The following is a 16,003-nucleotide window of genomic DNA, read 5'->3' as shown; positions in this document are numbered from 1 at the left end:
AATTACACAGTTGCCTATATTGCTTTTCTCCAGTTCAGAGTTGTGTATTGTGTCGTTTTTTTTTTTTATGTGCTGAACCCTGTACTGGAGTTTTTAGTGACTTTAATGCAGGACCAAACCAGTTTTGAGCGCCCAAATTTTAACATCGTTCGACAAGAGCACATGTAACTTACTTGTGAATATGGTCGCTGTCGAATATGGTCATAGGTTCGCGCTGCCCACGGCGTTCAAAATATGCCACCTTGAGGACAGTCGTATTGAGGCATAGAGATGGAAATCTTCATGGGTTGGAATGCACTCATAATGCAGTCATTCGGCAGTGCTTTCGAGCTCCTTGCAGCACAAGCATTCGATCTCCTTCAGCATAATGACACACCAGCCACGCCGGCACCTTAAACAGCAAGTGGGCATTAAATATGAGGATACGAAATTTCAGAGAGCGTTTACATGTTTGATCACAGTGTGCGTTAGCTCATCGCTTACCTGTCTGTCGAAGACAGGCGATTGATGCTGTTTGCTTCATCCGTGACCGATGCTCGTAGAGCTTTGACTTCGGCTCGCATTCGCGGCATCGGCGACGTTTTGAAAGCAAGGTTCTCGAATTGTTCAACACACAGAATTTCCTTCTCGATCGCAAGGAGGTCAGAAAAAAGTCCCGGGCTCGACGTCTTCGCATTTGTTGCTTCGATGACCAGATCGCTTTCCGGATGCCGCTACTCACACAAATTCACTAACAACATAACTTGCGGTCCGGGCGCCCAATCAAACATTAACCTCATGCTTTCGTCACGCACACGGAAATTAGCGGATATCCACTACAAAGAGGCTAGATTTCTTCCCCGATTGCGCGAGTTGAGGAGGAAAAGCCAAGCCGGTTTTCAGCTCCCGGTTTTGCAAACTTTGCCGCCGCGCACAGTCAAAGTATTTCGCGTGTGGCTTGGAGGCATAATAGATGCAAACGAAAGATTTGTCGAACTTCTGGTCAGAGTCCCTTTAACGCAATTGACTGTTCACGTCGTTTGACATGTCTAGAGAAAAGTTACCAGGGAGGTACACAGGCTGGCTGTGCTGTCTCGGGTTTTTCTCTCCTCAGGGCCCACATTCCACAGAGCGTCAGTTGTGACGTTTCCCCACCTCTGAGGTCGACAACGGCGAGCCCTTTCACCAGCACAAGGGAAAAGATACATCAGGGGTGCGAACCTGCAATGGAAATCTATTGTAGCGGGAAACTCACGTGACCTCTCGAGCTGGACCAATGACTGAGGACTAGCCACCTTATTTTTTATTTTTTGATCATATTACCAATGACGTAGAATCATGTGGCGCGCGGTTCTCTCTCACTACTTTCCTCCTTTCTGCTCTGCTTTCCTTCTTCTTTTGTTGTTCCATTGTTTCTCCCTTTCGCTACTTTTTAGTTCGCGTTTGTCGGAATGCAGTGGGAGAGAAACCACGGAGCCGTGACTGTTTCTGTCACATTTAAGTATTTTATTGTGCGGTACACGTTTATGCAAGCAAGACGTACACAGTATGTCTGCGATAACGAAAACAACGTGACATTAATATTGCTTCGGAACTTTCTTGAAGAAGCCTGACCATGGCGGACTGCCTCGGGCGAGGACTGCATGCAACGGGGAACTAGAGCTCCGTGGCTGCAAGATGAAAGTTGGTATCCGATATATAGCTTTGCATGTGAGAGTTGCAATGTAAACAGAACGAATAAAGGTGTTATTGAATGCGAAATATAAGAACGATAACGGTAGAGTTGTGAGAACCTCGCAGCTATGGGGTGTGATGAGCGACCTAAGTACAAAAATATATTTTATTGCGCTACTTCACAATGATATATTCAGGCCGAATATCCAGACAAACTTGGCTTTGGAGCTACTAAGCCAACGTCGGATGAAACTTCTCCAGCGAAATCACCGAGAACCACAAACTTACGGTAGTGCCGTGCCTTTAGACAGCACGATGTGAGCGGATATTTAGTCTTAACATGAAAATGATATTGTTTCACGAAAAGAAATATAATCCACCATCGTAACTGCAAAACTCTGCAAAGGTCGGTCATAGCGTATTCCGGCCCGGCTTTAGAGTGGCTGTTGAGCTACTTATCCACAAAACACGAAGTGAATGCGGTGTTGTAAGGCAACGAGCAATAACAAATAACTTACCTGTCGACAGTCGTTGACCGAGTATCGGAAGAACGAGGTGTTCGGACTCTCGAATCGTTTCTTTACCGAGAAGCAGAGCAGAAACGTTGCGCATGCATCTTCTCTGGCAGCTGTGACTGTTCGAGGACACTCACATGATCCAGCCAGCGTTTTTAAACAGGAAAAATCAGAACTCATAGAGCAACCCAACTACACAACATGAGCCATCAGAGACGGGCCTGCGACTCCGTGGACGCCAGTTCCACAGCCAGGCACAGCCGCCGTGCTGTCGTCTGTTTGAGCGCTAGCGAACAAATTTGAAAACGGCCAACCATCGCTAAGAAAACATCCTCTTCGGAACCAATCAATAATCAGTAAGCACAAGCCACAAGATGTCGCCGTGACGTTAAATTTATGACGTTTTCTGACGTCCGATGACGTGAAAAGCATGAAGCGCGCCTCACTTTATCCCGCAAAGGAACTTGCGAGTTTCGGGCCGTTGGTTACACTTTTTTTAAATGCTTCATTGTGGAGATAATTTCACACGGGTAGACTGTTAATATTATTGACAATGTGTCGTTCATGGGGGCAGCACATGCGTGTTTTACATCCTCATTTTTATCAGCTGAGTGCTGAACCAGCCACGTGTCTCGTGACACTTGTTCTCTTTCTCATTCAACCTGTGTTAGCTAACTTTACCGTCAGTCACGTCTTGCTTGGTCCTTTTCAACGTTGAGGTTCCGCATACACCCTAACATAGACTCTTCCAGAAGAACTCATACTCCCAGAAAAAGCGTACTGAACGTAGTTTAATCGTAGCATTACGCGTAATTAAACGTACGCTTTGTAAAAGAAGCCGTCGTGTGGCTGGAAGAGTAGAAGCAGGGGTGACAACAACAGTAACTCCTAATTCATGTGACACCTGAGCTTTGGCGCACTATGCCAACATTACTCAGAAGGCTGTCTATTCTCTTGGAGGCGTTGTTCATGGCGAAAGCATGAGCAAATATATTATGCCTCTCGTTCGATCTTTCTACCACATGGTAGCTAGTTTTTGATGACAACAAGGAAAACTGCTCAATCCGTCGAGAGTAAGCACACGGAAAAGTTTGAATGTGAGATACGCGGATATCTCGAATAAAACGCTATCATTGCAAGCTCAATGCCAAATAATATATCTTGGCTGTGAGTAACGACATACCTAAATGCTGCATAAATACTGCACTGTCTTTAGACACATTCGGCAACGAGATGCCTACGATAATGCGTTGCCTGAAGAAGGGTACGGTAGCGTAGAGGTAGCGGCATAGTATTTATGTTAATTGTAATTGGTAGCGGCAGCGGTTTCGCGTTACTTTTTCAAATTCGTGACGACGCTAGTATGGTGCTACTTTTTTGCGGAGTAGTGCGTAGCGGTATTGCGTTACCCTGTTTCGGTAGGAAGTACAACGCTGCTTGCGGGACCCCCACCATCTCCTCCCCATCACACAATGGGATAGGGTGCTGCCTCAGCGGCGAAACATCCCACTACATCAACATTACTTATTTGTTGTTTCGTTGTTGTTGTTTTCGGGTCCCCTCCACTCACCGGGTTGGGGCCCTCTGTAGGGGGAAGCGGTTTCTAGAGGGTGTCCACACCACACATCTCCCTCGTACATCTAGGATCATCGTTTTTACGCAAGTGCGCACGTTATGGGTTGCATAATACGCCGCGGCCAAAAATGAAATATTTATGGAAGGAGCCTTCAGTGCTCCTTCGAGAGCATGAACGTGATGGACTGCGAAAAGATCAAAATGAAAGGGTATGCGCGCCATTACAGACATTTACTGGAAGGTGAGTGGACGAACGAAATCCCGGTGCATCAACTGCGAGCGAGGTATAGTGCTGTGAAGGGATGGCCAATAAGTATACAAATACATAATAGTTGCGCGAAATTAGAGTTATAATACTAACAATAATCGGATTAGTGCTCCAAGTTGTACTTCGTTTCTGATGTATTACGAAGCATAATAGTAATACTTCTGTGTATTACTCCAATAATACTATAGGTTTTCCCGTCGTATTTATTCCGTATACCGTGGAATATAATCCTCATGCCGACATATGTGATCCTTATGCTGTGGGATTTAATTCTGCTTCTGTTTTATTTAATCCTCGCGCTGCCAATTTCAGTCCTCATGCCGTCCTACATTCTTGGATTATCATTTCAATACACTTTTCACTACAATGTGATTGTGTGGGCCTGCCTGCATGATGTATAACCTGACTATTTCCTTGTTTATGTCTACAAATTGGCTTTTTGTTGACTATCGCTGCTTAATGGAATACTATGGGATGCTATTGGACTACCTACATGATTTATGACCTGTTTTGACTATTTGCTTCTTAATAAAGAACATAAATTGAGCTTTTCGTGATTATCACTGATTATACTATTTCGTGATTATACTATGTGATGGTATCGGACCACATGCGTGATTTATGGCCCGTTTGGACCATTTCCTCGTGTACAGCTATATATTTACTTTTTGTGACTCTCACTGCTCAATGCACTGCTATGGGGTGGAATGGGATCACATACAGGGAAATGAAGATGCGCGGAAGATTGTGTCACAGGTCCTGCAAGTTTGCGGCCTTGAGGAAGTCTACTACGTACCTGACGCCTTGCGGCAGTTGCCGTCTATACACCATGTACCCAGCATCTTTGCAATGGTAAGTGGGCGGCTGTCCAGTGTGTAGAAACTCTTTTCGATGGTCTTTCTCCCGTCCTTATATTTCGTGCAGTGCAGTAGTATATGGGTGTCGTCTTCGCTTGTGTGTCATTGTCTACATGTAGGGTCGTCGGTACATGTTTAGCTTATACCTGTAAGCTCTTGTGAAAGCAATACCAAGTCGGAGTCGATGAATGAGTGCTGCGTCAGTTCGGCTCATGTGTCTACAGCCTGTGTATTTATATGGACCATCGAGGGCGACAAGCCTGGGATGTCTCCAGTGTAGATTGGCCAGGAGCTTCTTCTTCTCCACATCTGCCGTTCGCTTTGCTGCCCTTTTGATGTCGTCTTTGCTCAGTGGTATGTTTTCCATGCATGTCAGGGAATGGGCATCTCTTGCGGCCAGGTTCTCGTTTCCAGGAATCTTGCAGTGGCTGCGGATCCACTGGATGGATAACTGATGTCCGTCTCGTCTGAGTTTACCGTATGTCTTGTTAATTTTGCTCCGCATGGCGTCATTGGCGGTCTTCTTGTTTATGTGGCACTCTAGTGTTTATATGGCAGATCGGGAGTCAGTAAAAAGAACCCACGTTTGCGGCCGGTGAGTCGCCATGTGCTTCAGCACCGAGAATATCCCGTGAAGTTCCGCAGCCGTGGACAAAGTATTGTGCTTAGCTTGCTCTCTAAGGTCTCGGCACTACGGGGATCATAGACAGCCGAGGAAGCCCCATCCACAGACACGGAACCGTGAGTATACACGGGGGTATTGCGCTCCCCTAGCTCTCTTACCACGTCCAGCGCAAGCTGCCTGACAACTTCAGGAGGCATGTTGCTCTGTTTTGGTAATGCCAGGGATAGTGGTGCATGCTGGAGGTGGCACCGGCTCTCTCCAAGGAGGCGTGTTTGGCTGCCTGTCTTTCTTGTATCCAGTTGGGATGTGTTGCAGGAGGTTTCTGACCACTGTGCCAAAGCCTCAGTTAGGTCGGGTTACATCTAACTATGCCAGGGGGTGAGCCGTGTGAGGCGTTTGGTGGCGCAGGTGTACTTTGATGACCTCCTTTGTTTGAAGCACATGACTATCACTGCTCTATGCACTACTATGCGATACTGTGGGACTACCTGCATGATTTATGACCTGTTATGACTATTTCCTTCCTTACAACTGTACATTGCCTTTTTATTACTATGCGTACTATTTGAACTACCATGGGATAATTTAAGCTACTTGGATGGTCTATGATCGGTTATGACTGTTACCTGGATTGTAGATACAAATTTATTTTGATGAATTCTTCGCACAACAAAAGGAAATTATAAGGCTCCCTACATATTCTGTGACCTGTTGCGACAATTTCCTTGTTTACACCTACAAATGGTTTCTTCGTGACCACGAGTATACTGTGCACTACAATGGGGTAGTGTGAGACTACCTGCACGATTTATGACTTGTTATGTCTGTTTTGTGTTTGCAGCTTCAAATGAACTTGTTATAAATAGGACTACTTCTAGGACTACAGTCCAATGGGACAATATAAGACTACCTGATGTTTGCCTCAAAATGCTAAACTAATAATCTAGAATGCTATCTTCCAGTCGCACCTCAATTACTGCTCTCTGGTGTAGAGAACTACCACTAAACGAAATTTGCAGGTATTAGCGACGATTCAGAGGAAAGCTATCGGGGCGTAATGGACATACCTGCAATGTCCGATACCAATAGAGCTTTCGGTCAACTAGGTATTCCCCAGTGCAAAACCTTTACAAGTATAAGCTTGCGTTGGCGTAGATAGATGCTGTTAAGCGGCATAATTGTACTTTTCTTGGTTTAGCATATTTAACGGAAACGTTGCCAAAGTATCACACCCGCACAGCTGTAACATGGCAGATACTATTCTGAAGAACAAATTATGGGCACCAAAAAAATCGCCTATCAGATCAGATGCCTCTATTACTCTCCTATAAACCAAATATTGCGTACATTGATAAAAGGACGCTTCAGGACACTCTCTTCTGTTGAGCATTTTCTACTACTTCTTTATTATCCCTGTTGTATCTTCTGTATTGTACTGTACTTTTTTTTAAAACTGTTATTGCTTTGCGAGGTCTCGATATGTGTTGTTATTTCGTCCATTCTTCTTCTTGTCCCGCGTATCCATACTTTCGTTTTCGCCACTGTCAAACTTTTTCACGCGCTTGGAGCCCTCTCAAGCTGTATAATGTAGGTTTTCGCTCCAAGTGCCACACTGTATTTCAATGAAATAAAGCTTTTGATTGATTGATTGATTTATGGCTTGCCATGACATTTCTTTTTATTTGGAGAATACTGCCTACCATCAGTTCAGGGCCAAGGCAGAGAGAGTACAAGGAACAACACAACATCCATTTGGCTCAGACATAGCATAACATAACGAAAAAAGTACAAGAAAACAATTGATTGCCTAATTTAACCTGCTTTATTTGTCTAAAACTGCCTTAGAAACAGCTGCGGAGCCAGGAATGCTCGTTAGGTATGGTGGTAGCTTGCTCCATTCGCGAGTAGTGCGAGGAAAAGAAAAAAAAACAATTGAACAACTGCTTTCTGCAACGAAACTCACTTATGCGGTTAACGTGTTTCTGCCTGGTGGTACGACTCTCGTGGTCTTTCGCGGAATTTCGTGGTTTACAACTACAAATGGACTACTTATAATTACGACTACTGATTACATAACGGTGGGACAGTATGAGGCTACCCTCATGGTTTATGACCTGTTGACTGCTACAACAACATAACGTAAACATAACGGTAACGCTTTCTACGTGAGAATTGAAGATCGGGACCCACGTGATTTTTACAAACAAGGGCCTGTGACGCGCAAAGAGATCGATGAAGCGATAAATTGTAGGGAAACATGAAGAGTATTATAAATAACTGATGACCAGGATGTGATACTGTGATGTGCCTGTCATTGCTGACTAACTTACATTCGGAAAGAGCCGTGAAAAAGAACTGAGCTTTTTCGATAGATGTCACATTTCGGTTGTTCTTGTTCCCAGACAACTTGAAGCTTGCAGTGTGTTAGTCTATTTTTATGTTACAGCTCCAGAGCAATTACTTTCCAGGTAGTTCGCGGTACTTCCAAATAGTCTCATACTATCCCATAGTAGTGCATGTAGTAGTCAGAGTCATAAAAAGTTCATTTATAGCAGTAAACAAGGAAATAGTCGTGTAACGGTCAGCTCCGTGATGAAAGGAACATTCATAGGAATTCATGCAAAGGACAGGTCATAACATGTCGTATACGATGCAGGTAGTCCCATACTACCCCATTCTAGTGCATAGAGTAGTCCTAGACATAAAAAGTCAAATTATAGCTGCAAAGAAGGGAATACAGTCTAATCTCGTTATTATCATACTCGTTAATACGACATCCTCACTTTGTGACCGGTTTTCTAGGGAACCGTTTTTTCCCCATAGAAATACCATGTAACTCACCCTCGTTATTATGACAACTCCTCTGTAACCGAAATTTTGAGGACCGACCAAGGAGAACACGTGTATTCTGCCCTCGTTATTATGACCGCCGACTGTTGACCTCGTCGAACATGAACAAAATTTCGAGAACGAACGGTGGAAAACCCCGGTGTTCTGTCCCAATTGTGACCACCGACTGTTGACCAATGTCGTACAAAGCACACCCCCGTCTTCGGAATTCGTTAGTGAGTCATAGTCTTGCACCGAAAGCAGCGCTTAAAAGGCCAGGACGTTTCGTCTAAGGACGACGCCGGAGACGCGACTGTAGACACAAGCAGTGAAGACGAATTATGTGCACCTGCTCTCGTCAACGTAAGGGATGCCACCCAAGCGCTCAAGATGTCTTTGCAATTCTTCGAGCACCAGAAGGACATTCAAAATGTGCATGCTATTTGTAACGCCATAGAGACAGTGGAGAGCTTGCAAACTTGCAAATTGACAGTGCTACGAAACAGACAGTTCTGACGGATTTCTTTCGCCAATAAATTGTAAATCAGCAACTGAATCGTCTTCATTTTAGTACAGCATGTAGCAGTAGATCCACACAGGTGTATGTGTGTGGGGGGGGCGTTTTTTCCGTGTGTTTCTCGTTAATATGACAATTTTGCTTTCTGACCAAAATCGGCGGTAACGGACTTGGTCATATTAACGAGTTTAGACTGTAGTCAAAGCAGGCCATAAACCATGCAGGTAGTCGCATACCATCCCATATAGTAGTGGATAGAGCAGTGGTAGTCAGAAAACTGAATTCATAGTTATAAACAAGGGAACAGTCCCAACACGTCATACATCATGCAGGTAGTCCCTTGCCATCCCATAGTAGTGCATAGAGTACCCATCTCAGAAAAAGTCAATTTACACTCTAAGAAAAAAAGATATGATTTTCTACCCATTTAGGTAGAGCTGCATTGCAACGACATTTGTACTCCAACCAGTTTTACCTTTTGGGTCTAACTGCAGAGTAGAAACTGTCGCTCCACCAGCTTGGGTAGGAAATTCTACGATTTTCTCTCAGAGCAAACGTGAGAGAGAGGAGAAAGGGACGCCGCCGCTTATACTCGCGGGGGAAAAGTCGCGTTTGGATTGGCACGAAATGATAGAAGTACTGTCATGCTGCAACTTTGGGTAGGGAATTCTACCTTTTTTCTTACAGTGTATACCTGTAAACGAGAAAATAGTCAAAACAAGTCACCAATTATGCAGGTAGTACCACAGCATCCCATTGTAGTGCATGAGTAGGCGTAGTTATAAAATGTCAATTTATAGCAGTCAACAAGGATATAGTCAAAACAGGTAATAAATCATACAGTTAGTCCCATACTACACCATTGCAGTGCGTGGAGTTTTAAAAGTCACAATTTATGGGCTGTAAACAAGAAAATAATCAAAACAGGCCATAAGTCATGCAGGTGGATCCATGCCATCCTATAGTATCGCGTAGGGTAGGCATAGTCATAAAAAGTCCATTTATATTCGTAAACAAGGAAATAGTCATATCAGGCTATAAATAGTGCAGGTGGTCCCATGCCATCTCACAGTAGTGCGCTGAGCAGTGATTGTCAGAAAAGGTAAATTTATAGCCTTGCACGAGGAAATAGTCAAAACAGGTCAGAAATCACGCAGGTAATCCCATAGCAGTGCATTGAGCAGCGACAGTCCCAAAAAAAGTCTATATATAGCTGTAAACCAGGAAATAGTCAAAACAGGTCATAAATCACACAGGCAGTCCCATACTATCGCACTGTAGTGAACAAACTAACGAAAAGATAACCCGAGAATTTTGGAAGGATTAAAATTGGCAGCACGAGGATTAAATTTAACAGAAGAAGGATTAAATCCCGCGGCATGAGGATTAAAAATGGTGGTATAAGGATTAAATCCCGCGAAACAAGGACTTAATTCCGCGGTATCGTGATCAAATTCCGCGGTATGAGGATTAAATAGGACATGAAAATCTCTAGTAATACATTGACACTCAATCAGCGGTTTATGAAGAAATAGCAGAAATGTACACAGTCTGTCTAATACTTGACACCCATTCTCTAATCACGTTTTATTTTAGGCGAATAGTAGATGCCTTAATTGTTGGTGACCAAACGCTTCTGGGAAACGGGATACGGAAAATTAACCATAATTTGGAGTTGTGAGACGCGGTATGTGTGTGTAGGTTCGTTAGTGTTAACAAAAGCAAATTTCGAATTATTATGTGTGCATTTTTGCGCGTTCCCGCTCCCCTGATGAATGACGCGTTTGAACATGTGTAACGGTCGCATGCTTCCTGATGCAGCGTTCGCACTTGTCTGCCGTGTTTTGACTTTTCGCGTTCGTCTCAGCATGCCCGAAGTGATATTTTTGCTCGTTATGTTATTAGCGTGACATGCGATAATATAAATTACAATCAGCGTCAGCGGTTTCAGTGCGGCCGGACAGCTGTCGTGCGATTGCAGCTCTGCTGCAGCTGTGGAGACCGCTTTATCGTGAGTACTATGCTGTATTATTCTTTCCTGTGAACAATGCAGAAATATCAATAATGGTACTGTGCTGTTATACTTAAGGTTTGTCTCCCTAGTGTGTTCCACGAGTTCCACGAGAGCATGTGGGCGGCGTTGCTTTCACGACTAACACCCGGTGTATGCGAATGCGGTGTTAACGTTAACAAAGCAACTTTTTGCACACCGTACGTTGTGAAACGTGTCGGTTTCTTGTTCTTTTTGTCATCAAGTTTGGTTTTCTTTGTAACTTTAATGTTTCGCATAATCACGTAAACCGCCCTTGAGCTAAAACAGTCCAGGCCTCCAGTTTTCAAGGCACACAAGAGTTGGAAGCAGCCGCAGCACGCAGTCAACCTGAGGAAATGGTTACTTTTCGTGTAGCGTCAAATACACTATACAAGCGCTTCCACACTTTACTGAACCAAATTTTCTGCAAACCGCAACCCGTTATCCAAAAAGCATAATAGGGCACTAAAACCGAAACCATGCGATGCTGCACTGCTACGTTTTGAACGAAGCCTTCAAGAGCGCTGTCATTCATGTCGGAAGGCATCTACGAGTAGCGTTTATTGATGCAAGGAGTACCATAGAAGGAAAAAGCATTTACCTGCGATGAATCGCTTCAAAAACGTCGAAATTCCTCGAAAGGTTCGTTGGCATGGCAGGGTACACATTTGTTACTCACAACGAGGACAGCGGGGTCTCCGACCGTGCAAACACGACCAATTGATCCAGCCACATCATTGGCCAGATTCGAAACTGTGGGTCACGTGATTCCTATAGTCAGCGCCTAGCAGTCGGGGAAGAGAAATCCGCTGTCGCCTCTCTGTCATGTGATTAATTATCAGGAAGTGATCAGCGCAGCATCGGGGAGCGATCCTATATTCTTGGTCACATGACCTTCAGTCGGGAAATGATCAGGGTTCCGTCGAGGAACGATCTTCTCTACCTCCTCCTTTCACACATGACAGGGAAACAGTCGGGCAATACCAGCCGGTGGGAAGCCGACCTCCATTGCGCTTCCGTACTGCAGGCAGTCGAACCGAACCGAACAGCAAAACGTTATTAACTGTTATTTTTGGCCGAACCGGAACTGAACCGAACCAAAAGAGTCGACGCCATCTTGGAGCTCAGCCCTCTCCTTCCCGTTTCAGTCTGTCTACCAACGTCATGGTGACGTTTCTCACGTTTCTCTCATGGTGACATCTATTCGAACGCTTTGCATCATACTCCCTGAGGGCGCACACTGGTTCAGCTTCATTTCAATGGCAGCGGTTCTTACTTCCTGAATAAAATGCTGTCATTGATTGAATATCACGTTTTATGGCAAAAAATGCAATGAAGGAATCGGAAAGAAATCAAGAAAATATGTGCACATGAGTGAAAAACGAATTAAAAGTAACTTGGAACTTAACGTAAGTTACTTTTGCAAAGTTACGTGAAGAAGAAACGAGTTCCTGTGAAAGTTACCACGGCGCAAAAATACCGAGTTAAGTTACAAGTTACGAAAAACAGGGACTTAGTTACAGTTACCTCGAACTCTGATAGTCACTGAAAACTGTTATGACTATGAATTAATGTCTAAGCTATGCACATGAATATATATAACAATTATAGGGATCAGCGACTGTTTTGGGTAGCATTCATTAAGTGACATGTATTATAATATACAGAATAATATAACAGAAACGTGATAGCTGTCCTATTTTTCTTTGACAGCTATCGTTGGCATCCTGTACACTCTCAGAAAAGAAGGAGTGCGCTGGACTCCTTTGGGAGTGTTCACGCTCGTCACACCTATGACTCACTTTAGGGTGTTTAAGTTAAACCCTTCGTGAGGGTGTTCCTTCGACTCCCCTATCTGTGGGTGTTCGCTTGATTCCTCTCTTTAAGGATGTATTCATGACTCCCCTTTTTGCGAGTGTTCCCTTGACCCCCTTTATGGGGGCATTCTCTTTACTCCCCAATATAAGAGTGTTCTCCTTATTCACCTTTTTGTGAATGTTCCCTCGACTCCTTATGGGCTATTTTCTTTACTCCCCTTTGTAAGGGTCGTTCTCTTCATTCGCCCTCCTAAGGGTGTCCCTTCGATTCCCCTTTCTAATGGTGTTGCCTTGACTCCCATTCTCGGGGTGTTCCCTTGATTCGCCTTGTTGAGTGTGTTCCCTTACTCTCCTTTTGGGGAGTGTTACTCCGACTCTTTTTACTGAGAGGGTATGCTCCTCACACACTGTACTGATACAGTTGCACTGAGTTCAGTGATGGAAAAATTCTTCGATGCAATACGTGGGGCGATTTGCGGAGACGTTCTATCTAGCTTGCAAGACTTAAGGGCTGTAGCAGCCCACATCGCCATCGTTAAGCCGCGGCCTGCACGCTGCACGTTTTTCCACTTTCGTTTTTGGTGGCAACCGCCACTGGAATAAACCCTCAGTTCTTTCCCGCAAATTGTGGTGTGAACACCTCGTTTACTTCGCTCCACAATTTCTGGTGACCCGGAGAAGAACACCGCTGCTATGAACCCTGCTGGCGACCAGCAACACCGCCCGCCTGGCGCAACCGCCCCCGCTGCTGCTGCGATGCCTCCCATGTCCCACGTCGCTGTTCGATTGCCGCCATTTTGGCATCGAGGACCCCACGTCTGGTTCCAGCAGGTCGAAGCCCAGTTCCTGCTCGCTGGAATTACTTCCCAACTCACCAAGTACCGGCACATCGTCTCTTCCCTACCACCAGAGATAGCCATGGACGTTGCCGACTTAATAGCAAGCCCTCCACCTCAGGCGCCCTACGACCAGTTGCGCACTGCTGTTCTCCAGCGGACTATGATGTCAGAGCGGAAGCGCCTGCAGCAGCTCTTGAATGCCGAAGATCTCGGTGACCGACGACCTTCGCAGCTACTTCGCGCCATGCAGGCTCTCCTGGCGGATCGCTCAGCCTCTTTCGACGAAGCACTGCTTCGCGAGCTATTTTTGCAACGGCTACCCCCAACCGTACAGATGGTTCTCACTACAGCCGCCAGCTTGCCACTTTGTGACTTGGCCGGCCTTGCCGACAAGGTCATGGAGGTCGCTTCCCCTGCAGCAAGCATAAGCGCCGTCGGCCATAACCACCCTACTTCCTCTTCAGGCCTTCTGCAGCAGGGCACGGTGCCGCCGCTTTCACCTGCCGCCTTTGCGAGTACGAGCGACATGGCTGCCGTGAGAGCGGATATCCAACGCCTCTCCGAGACTGTCGCTGCCCTGCGCTACCCCGATAGCCGTCGCCGGTCTCCCAGAAGATCCAGCCGCTCCCGTCGTTTCCGCCACTCTCCGCGAAGACAAGACGGCCGAAGCCAGTCTCCGTTCGACGACTCCAACCCACCACCTTGTTGGTACCATGAGCGCTTCGGCGACGCCGCTCAGCGATGTACGCGCCCTTGCGGCTGGCCGGGAAACTCACCCGGGAACCGTTGATGGCGGCCGGCGTTTCCCCTCCTCAAACTGCAAGTCGCCTATTCTTCGTTGTCGACCGTTCCACCAAAACTAGGTTCCTTGTCGACACCGGGGCCGCTGTTAGCGTCTTGCCCGCATCCCTTAATGAGCGTCGTCGTGAGCCGCTGTTTCACTTGATGGCCGTTAATAACACTACCATACCGGTCTACAAAGAACAGCTCCTCAACGTTAACCTCGGTTTACGAAGAGTCTTCCCCTGGGTGTTTCTCGTCGCTAGCGCCTCACAGCCGATACTCGGCGCGGATTTTCTTCATCACTTCGGCCTTTCCGTGAACGTTTCCCGCCGCCTTCTCGTCGATGACAACACCCACCTTCACGTCCACGCCATATCTGCCGCACAACCTTGTCGCGACCTCTGCGGAACATCCCTTCCAGCCGTTCCCGCTCCCTATGCTGCACTTCTCCGCGAGTACCGATCGCTCACGCAGTCTCCGGACTGGACGAAGCCCGTGAGCCACGAGGTTGTGCACCACATAGTGACGAACGGCCCACCAGTGTTCTCTCGACCACGCCCCTTGGCACCTGAGAAAATGAAGATTGCCAGGGCCGAGTTTCAGCACATGCTGGAGATCGGCATCGCTCGCCCTTCTTCCGCCAACTGGTCCTCGGCTCTCCATATGGTCCCCAAAAAGACCGGGACTGGAGGCCTTGTGGTGACTATCGCGCCCTAAACCTAGTTACCATTCCTGACCGCTATCCCCTCCCGCGTCTTCAAGACTTCACCGGCAACCTCCACGGCATGAGAACCTTTTCGAAAATTGACCTTACGAGGGCCTACCATCAGATACCCGTCGCCGCCGAAGACGTGCCGAAAACGGCCATTACCACCCCGTTCGGCCTCTTCGAATTCGTCCGCATGCCGTTCGGCCTTCGGAACGCCGCCCAAACATTTCAAAGGTTCATAGACACCGTTACCAGAGGCCTGCCGTTCGTCTTCGCGTACATAGACGATATCCTTGTCGCCAGTCGAGACCCTGCCGAGCACATCGAACACCTCCGGCTCCTTTTCTCACGGCTTGCTGCACACGGGATCATCGTCAACGTCGCGAAGTGCGAGTTCGGAGTACCATCTCTAGAGTTCCTCGGTCACACTGTCTCTGCCGAGGGCATATCTCCGCTTCCGCAGAAGATCGCCGCCATCCTCGATTTTCCTCAACCTCAGTCCGTGCGCCAGCTCCGGCGTTTCTTAGGACTCGTCAACTTTTATCGGCGATTCGTCCCACACTGTGCCCACACGCTGCGCCCCCTCGAAGAAATGCTGTCCCAAGACCACGTTTCCCGCGGTCGCAAGAGCCGCAAGCGGAAGTCCCGGGACACTTCCTTTCCGCTCTCTTGGACCGACGCTGCTTCTGACGCCTTCACGTCCATCAAGTCGCTGCTGTCATCGGTAACCCTTCTGGCCCATCCCACGCCCGATGCAGCCACCGCACTTATGGTCGACGCCTCCGCAACAGCTGTCGGCGCCGTGCTGCAGCAGCACGTCGGAACAGGCTGGCGACCTCTTGCTTTCTTCTCAAAGGCCCTGAAGCCCGCGGAGACGCGGTATAGCACTTTCGGCAGGGAGCTCTTAGCCGCTTACCTCGCAGTCAAGCACTTCCGATACTTCCTGGAAGGCCGGGATTTCACCATTCTAACTGATCATAAGCC

General features: G+C 46.9%; 2 protein-coding genes across 2 annotated transcripts in view; both read left to right on the top strand.

The window, feature by feature from the left end:
• Nucleotides 1–16,003, top strand: part of LOC135373116 (membrane frizzled-related protein-like) — a 608,751-nt gene that overhangs the window by 232,680 nt on the left and 360,068 nt on the right. The gene's annotated exons all lie outside the window — the stretch shown is intronic.
• On the top strand, nucleotides 13,382–14,317 carry LOC135373139 (uncharacterized). The gene has a single exon (XM_064606399.1). It carries the CDS (start codon nucleotides 13,382–13,384, stop codon nucleotides 14,315–14,317), a length of 936 nt encoding a protein of 311 aa, XP_064462469.1.

Source organism: Ornithodoros turicata, unplaced genomic scaffold (assembly GCF_037126465.1).
Source record: "Ornithodoros turicata isolate Travis unplaced genomic scaffold, ASM3712646v1 Chromosome21, whole genome shotgun sequence".
Classification (NCBI taxonomy): domain Eukaryota; kingdom Metazoa; phylum Arthropoda; class Arachnida; order Ixodida; family Argasidae; genus Ornithodoros; species Ornithodoros turicata.
This window is presented reverse-complemented; position numbering and strand designations above follow the sequence as displayed.